At 37.3% G+C, this 7,981-nt stretch overlaps 1 protein-coding gene across 3 annotated transcripts in view; it reads right to left on the minus strand.

The window, feature by feature from the left end:
• The window catches only part of si:ch211-106a19.1 (uncharacterized protein LOC561797 homolog), a 39,567-nt gene that overhangs the window by 10,775 nt on the left and 20,811 nt on the right, over positions 1 to 7,981 (minus strand). For all 3 annotated transcript variants that reach the window (XM_024274955.2, XM_036213556.1, XM_024274956.2), the window contains 6 exons: positions 6,796 to 7,046; positions 2,537 to 2,735; positions 1,212 to 1,332; positions 721 to 787; positions 345 to 497; positions 28 to 273 (listed from right to left, as the gene is read on the minus strand). In XM_024274955.2, the coding sequence (XP_024130723.1) occupies positions 28 to 273; positions 345 to 497; positions 721 to 787; positions 1,212 to 1,332; positions 2,537 to 2,735; positions 6,796 to 7,046 (1,037 nt within the window). The remainder of the gene's footprint in view (positions 1 to 27; positions 274 to 344; positions 498 to 720; positions 788 to 1,211; positions 1,333 to 2,536; positions 2,736 to 6,795; positions 7,047 to 7,981) is intronic.

The following is a 7,981-nucleotide window of genomic DNA, read 5'->3' on the forward strand; positions in this document are numbered from 1 at the left end:
CCACTTTCCCTACAGCTGAGCCATTACCTGCTCACACAGTGACCGGTAGCCAAACTCCTCCAGGCGATCGAGCTCATAGGTCTCACCCAGAAGGGGGTTGAAGGGCTTGGCGGTCCGATGGACAGTGGTGGAGTAGGAGGAGACGGAGAAGGCAGCGACCAGGCACATCTGCTCCAGAGAGGACTCACAGCGTGCTGCCTTGTCTAAGAGTTCATGATACTCCAAGTCCTCCGTGAGACGTTGTAGCATCGACAAAGGCTCGTTAAAGTTTACCTGCGGGGCAACAACATCTACACTCGTAAAATGTAAGACACAGATATTCATGGTTATATCTATAGACCTACAGGCATTGGGATTTTAGAGAGCTCCTTGCCGATGCAGTTCTTCATGATGCTCCACAAGTTCAAGGAGTAATTGGGCTTGTCTGGGACACGAGTCCGTCTCTCTCTGCGGGGTTGCAGCTCCTTTCCTGATACATCATTGCAGCTTGGAGACATCTAGAATGAAGAATAAGATGACAGTAACCAAAAGTTAAAGAAAGTGAAACAATAGATGTGTTTATTGGACTGCTGATTGGAAAGATGACATTTTACTTTTATCTAAAGTTCATGGATAACGAAAAAAAAAAGAAAATCCAAAGTCGTGCGAGTCTTTTATTTTGAAAGGTCTTAAAGATTTTTCACATGTTCCGTATGTCCTGCTTGTTAGAGAGACACTCACATTGTCGTCTTGGTTCCATTCATAAGCTTGCCCTCCACTTGCTCCACTCAAGTTACTCTGAGATCGCCTGGAAGAGACACAATTTCTGCAATGAGCTTTGGACAAAACTGTCAGTAAAACTCCTGTCGGACTCTGCTTATTAGCATAAATCACGGTAAAAAGAAGAGCTAAAGCTGCTGGGTGCTGCATCTGAATGCCACTTAACAGCTGCAGTCCCTCTCAATGTTGCAGATGAGGGATATACTAATCAACTGCAGCATGGCAACCACGAACAAGGAAAGTGAATTACACTGGTCAGCTGGTAGCAATGAAGTTCTCTAAGAGGAAACAGAGTTTAGGAACTTATTATTTTTTGCAAAAACTTGTACAGATCAAGCACTTCTTCAACGATTCAAATGTAAATTAGATCAATTTATGCGTAAATGTTTGCCTATCAATCATCTTCAAGCAATTGAAAGAAGTGATTTTGTGTTTCTGAGCATCAGACTGACCTGTGCTGAGTGCTCTCGCTGGCAGTCACTGTGATGAATGCAGGGGAATCCTCCATGGCATCAAAGTACTCCGTATCCTCATCTTCATCACTCGCCTCCTCTTTGTTTGACCTTCCACCTCCTTCAACGGAAGAAATCAAACACATCTGGTAAAACTGGAGCACCCATTTCATGGAACTGCAGTCATATTTTGCAGAATTCAGAGAAGGAGAGCCTATAATCACGTCCCCGTGGGGATTAATCAAGCAATAATCAGCTTAGTAAAGTTGGCGGTGTTCCTGCTTGTTAACTGGCCCGATTGACGTATATTCATCTATGTGTGTGTGCTACTCGAGTTTTGATATACAAAAGTGACAACATGTAGTGATCCATCAAGGGGGGTGTGTGTCATTTTATTTATTTATTTATTTGTTTTTTTACCAAAAAGCTTTAAATGTCACTCTGTAAGTGGAAAGCCACTCAGCATTCTGACTGGCATTTAACAAAATATATAATAAACAGGTGATTATGAATACTTAAAAAAAATAACAATATGTAAAACTGACTGGTATACATTTTTTAAAGGGTAACCAAACTCTAAATCAACTTTTTTATCTGCCGACCTCTATAAATGGGTCTTTGAAAGTGCTGTCTGTTGGTCAAATTATTAACAAATTAAAATAAACTTGTTTAATTCCTGAAAATAAAGTAAAAAACCTTTTGTGTTCTGCCCCCTACAGGTTGAATCAAGTCATTACAGTTGAATTTTATGATTGGTCAACTGGTGTAAGTCCCAGAAGTTCTGCAACTCCAGTATAAAAGCCTATCCCATTTTTGATTCTGTAATTGTAACTCCCCCGCTCAGTCGTCCCCACTAGCCCCGCCCTCTTGTTTTTGCATTTTTCAAATCTGGGCCTCCAACTACCCTGTTTGGTTACCCTTTAAAGTGCAAATAAATGCTTAAAACACAAAAGAAAACAGAATAAAAAATGTGTATACATAAGGAATCGCACAATCAGCACTTGGGTAAGGTAATAGCCAATTTAACCCTTTTAACACCTGAGGCGTCGCCAGTGACGCTTAAACACAAAATCTTTAACATAGTTTCACTTCTGTTACTTTTAACATGATCAGCATAATTCCAGTAGATTTTGAAGGAGAAAAGCACCGGTTTTCTCCTTCAAAATCTACTGGAATTATGATGATCATGTTAACAATTAAAGAGTTATAGTAAATCAAAGAACATAAACGCATGAGCTCTGGTGTTAAATGGTTAACTTAGGTCACACAGGATGTTTAGTCAGACAAAATAGCACAGTGGTCTGAAAAAGGTTAAACAAGCTCACCCTTGTTTGTAACGGGGGCACTGGGCGAGCTTGAAGCAAGCGTGGGTGCTTCCCTCCACGCCCGCTCCAGGCTGTTATGTTGTTTGGCAAGCTGCTCAATGGTTTCCTCTAAGTGGGTACGCTGCTCTCTCTCATACTGGAGTGCCCGCTGCCATCTCCTGCTGTGAGTCTCAGCTAGGTCCAAGAAGTCTCGACATGCCTTTGGAAACACACATGGATAGCCAGAAGATGAGCAATGAAAGCTCTATTCAAAGCAAAGAGAAACCATAATAAACTGAATAAAATAATCAAAAAAAGGACACAATTCTAAAGATTTTTTTAGGAAAAGTAGTAATACACTTGTTATATATCTATGCTGTTTAAATCAGTTATTAAGACTTTAATTGCACGTCTGCATTCAACATGTGTGGGAAAGACCTCAACAAACTGGAAATAATGAAAATCTCACTTCATGCGGGTCAAAAGGGGGCGTTGTTGCTTTGCTAATTAGATTTCTACTGCTCAGACTAAAAGGTTACTTCAGATCAGATGTATAACACATGTCAGCACTTTTTCTGCACCACATTGTAAAGTGTGACAAAATTTTGCTCATTGTTCGCACAAATGTCGCTGAACTTTATTAACACGTCTCAGCTGACTTCTGCTTTTTAAGGTCTTGTGATGGACTCTGCAGTCTTACTAGGAAGGAAACAGGAGTTTGTGAATGACGAACCTTTGTATTGGATGTGATACCATACCTAATAGCAATTTTGTACCAGGGTTTGAGGTTTTAAGATAAATGCAGAGTTTAATAAGGCTGTTGCTAGTGGCAAAAAACCCAGCTTTGTCAGTGAAAAAAAAAAAAAGAATGTACAAATAAATAAAGTTGTCAGGATGAACAGCGGGAGGAAAAATAATAATTCTCAGTTAAAAAAAAAAAAAACTGTTCCATATTCCATTTTCACACGTCTCAGTAAAACACAGAATAATAGACTAAATATATATTTTGTGTAAATGTGCTTTCTGCATCAGCTTGCTAGGTTTTATTTTTTTAAATTTAAATATAGATAAATATTTTATGATATCCAACTTTTACATTTTTTTGTCAGTTTTGTCAAATAATAAATCGTACTAATATTTTTATTCTTAATTGCGTAAGCTCCAAGCCATTATGAGTAACGTTTAGCCAATTATGTAGCTCAAATAAAACCTCATCAAAGAACATGTCATTAGCTAACAAATAAAAGAAAAAAAACATTTTCGAATGAATTTCTTGTAATACCTGTTGGAAATCAAACTTGTAAAACTGTGTAGTCGCAACATTAGGCTAATCTTTAAATAAATTATGCAGAAACATTTGCTTTAAAGCTGTACTATTAGATGTAAAAATATACATTTTTTAAATGTTTACATATAGAATTTAATTATTTTATGATATAATTAAAGACACGTAGCTTACCAGGGAGGAAATCGTCCACCACCAGCTGTTTTCCAGAGTCTCTTTAAATCCAATGTCTAAGACTCATTTAAAGTCACAAGTTTGTGTCACGTTGAGAACCACTTCCTCACAACCAAGAGTGATACGAAACCCATGTAGGATAAGTACATATATGAGTGTAAGTTCCACTTTTTTAATGCTGACTTTCCAAGACAGCCCGCAACCTTTAGAGTCAGGAAGACAATGACAGAGCTTACACAGCGTGTGAAGGTGATGTTAAACCTCAGCTATGAATGAAAATTTTTGATAAAAAGTAAGCTTATTAACATAGAATTGAGTTTTCTCTGATGCGTTGAAACCATATTTGCCTAAAATGGAGGTTTTGTAAATGTATGCCAGCTGCAAATAGAAAACCTGCCACCTGAGAAGTCAGATGAGCAGTGAATGGCCCAGAGTAAAAGCCTCTTCTCAGCCCAGGAGAAAGCAGCCATGTCTTCTCCTTTTTAACCATCCCATCTACGGTTTTCTTTTTAAGCATGATGGTGGAATTCTCTATTGGACCTGTACTTTATAACAAAAATTCAGAGTCATTACAAGAATATTATTATGACAAATTGAGTCTTCTTTTCCCCATTTTTTTTTTCTTTTTACAGGAAATGTTTTCTACTTAAGAAAAAACAATTTTACACAGCAGAAGCATCAAAGGGTTCTTATTGCAATAAATGACTATAAACTATTCTGAAGGAGCTAATCAAAACCTGATTGCTACTAACTATGCTTTAGTTTTTGTGTTTGTTTGTTTTTTTACCTGATAAACTGTTTGGCATTTCAGAAATTCCCAGACATAGCTTACTACTGCAATTTATATACACAGCAAGGGATTATTGCTGGATCAGCTTATAGTGACATCAGAGCTGTCTGTTAGTCAAGAGTTTGACAGGGACTGCTTCCTCCTATGAATCTATGACTCAAACATGTATCTCACTACCTGCAGCAAATAGACAATCGTGGACATGGCTGACCACAGACTGAGCCTTTGCGTTACACTTTCATTAAAGTCTGTCACATAATTGTTGATCAAAGCAGGAATTTTCTGAAAAATCACGAACACTTTAACACCCGAGATGTTGCCTAACTAACACACACTCTATGGTGTACTGTAACTCTTTGACGTTTGACACAATCAACATAAATCAGCTGATTTATGTTGATTGCGTAAACACTTAGCGACTGTAAAGTGTTGGATATCGACACAAAGCTGCTTTTCTCTGCTAACGTTAATTGTGTAAATGGTTGAATAGTTAAGGTAGTTGAAAGAATGTCAACACTGAAGCTTGATTTAAAATCGTTGTTACTTGAAGCTGATATTATACGGCCTGTGAGTTAGGTTTACTCAGGATTTCTAATTCTCTTTACACTGGATTTCACGTGTAACAAAAGTCCTCAGCGTCCAAACCATCTGTACATCACACTAATGATATAGATTATTTTACTTTGCACATTGTAAACTTTGGAAAACCTTTCACCAAATAATAAAACGAATAAAATCCTAACAGCAGTTGAACATCAAAGACAAATTTCTCTTTTAAAAACATTAAAAAAGCTTAATTAAATGATTTTTTTTTTTTTTTTACCAAGGGTACTGCAATCATCCTCATGTCTATAATATAATACAGATAGTATGCATAAAAAGCGTTGCCACAATTAATTAAAAAGAAAAAAAACACCAGGTCAAGCAAAAGAACATGAATAAAAAAGGGCAAAAAGCTGTTTCAAACATATCAGTGATAAAACAGCACATGGCTCTCCCTTCAAGTAAACATGAATTGAGTGCAGTATTTGTCAGTATTTCTGTCCCTACACTGTCCTATTTTCAAAGAAGAAAAAAGCAAAATATGTAATGTTAGCTATGTTTATTTAAATAATGCTCCTAAATAACTTTGCTGTAAGTTATCGTTAGTTAAAATAAATAAAACGAAGAGAGAATTACCCTTATAATTACAGCTAAAGTGATCTCACAATACACAGAAAGAGCAACTGACCTTTTATGATTGTCTTGTTTCAGTCAAAGCTGTCTGTCCTAATGTAGCCCATAAGGGCCTAACATATCCTGACAGCCTAAAGGGTTGAGGGTCTTAGAGGAGGGGGGAACAGCAGCTATTTTTGTCACCCCCACCCAAGATCATATTCAGTATCACTTCTTCAGAATCTCAACACGACTGAACTCTCAGTTTAACTACACAGAAAGAACAGTGTAGCCCGTCTACCATAAGGACAAAGAAATATAGACACCTTTTAAATATTAATGCTTCAAAAGGAAAATATAGAATTTTCTCAATTACTTAAATTAATTCAAATATATATTCAATAAATATTATACTTCATGAAGGAGACAACACTGAAATCACCCTTATTTTCATGGTTATAGTAAACTAGTTAAATATCTAACTATTGTATTAGTAAAAATAGCCTTGGTTTTATAAATAAGGTGAATAAAAATACAAAATAATTGTGTTTAATTGGATGTATAAAGCATTCAATGACTAAAAAATACACAAATGATGTAGCATGCTTTAGTATTTATCATCAGTGAGCTTGTTTTATTAAACTTATTCAGCTCGTCTTTTATTGCCAACAAACCTCTTGTATTCCTATTATTTCTAATGTGGCGTCTCAGTATCACTACCATAAAAATGAAGATCAGACAGTGTAAAGAATGTAAAATTCACCGTTGTGACAAGTGTGTAAAGCCACAGTTAAAAAAACAGCAAATGTTATCAACACCTGCCACTCACACATTTCTTTCTCGCCACTATTGAACTGCTACATCCTGGACACTTACATTGATCATTGCATTGGAAGTGATGCGGAAGAGGGTGGCTCGCTCGTTGACGGCCTTGATCTTTTCTCCACCTTCAATGGTGACTTTGAGGCCTTCAAGTTCAGTCAGGGAGCGTTGGAGAGCTGCTCCATGCTTGGCGATGAGGTCATTACACGTGCTGAGGTCATCAAGTTTGCTGACAAGCAACTTTAGCGTACCCTGTAGCTCACTGCGATCCGACTGCGACGTGGGCTCCTCGTCTCCCGAGTCATCTAGAAAGGGAAAGAATATGAATATGAAGGATGGGAAAGATCTCCATCTTTGGTGATGAAATTATATACCATAAATCTATACGGCTGAGATTAAATCAAAAGTACATCATAAACCACCGTCCCCTTTGTGGACAGTCATAATCAAAAGCTATAAAATCTCAAAGGTCATAGATGGTGATTGAAATGTCTCCAGCTGGTAAAGCCTGATACAAAAAGAAATATAGTTAGAAATAGAATGAATAAAAAAATATGAGAACAATAAAGACAAAAAGAGATTACATAACATCCAAAATAACCTTTTAAAAATATTGATTTGCAGTTTAAGGAATAGGGGTCTTTTTCTTCATTATACTCCATCCTGCTAACCGTGGGATGTCTGGGAAGAGCAGCACATTTTGCTGCTTTTTGTTTTGTCGTTCTTTTATTTAAAAAAAAGTCTGTTATGCAGTTGATAGAAAAGACTGTCACAGTTGGGAAGAGAGTCAGCATTATAGTAATACCTTCTCCTGAGAGCACAGCAGCTGCCTGTGACCTTACATGGAGAGGCACCATCATCCTTGTCCATTTACATCAGGCCACTATAGCATGAATATTCGTCTATGGGACGGTGGGTTCAAGCTTGACAAAGTCTTTATCTTTTGAATAAAGCAGGGAGCACCACAACACTCATAGGTTCACAATGTTTGACCCAATTGCTGCTCAAACATTGACTGTATAAAGAGAGTATAAAGAGCCATAGAAACATTGGCTCAGACCAATCACTATTGTCTGGTTCCAACATGGCAATGTCTGTGTCATGGAAAAATGAAGACTGAATTAGCTTCATTTCGCTGGAGACGAAGGCAAGGCATTTTGACGATGACATCTGTTCTGTCCAGTTCTCTTTATAGAGTCAATGTGCTCAACACTAACTGCTAAGCAGCACCAATTTCATG

This window comes from Oryzias melastigma, linkage group LG9, assembly GCF_002922805.2.
Source record: "Oryzias melastigma strain HK-1 linkage group LG9, ASM292280v2, whole genome shotgun sequence".
Classification (NCBI taxonomy): Eukaryota; Metazoa; Chordata; class Actinopteri; order Beloniformes; family Adrianichthyidae; genus Oryzias; species Oryzias melastigma.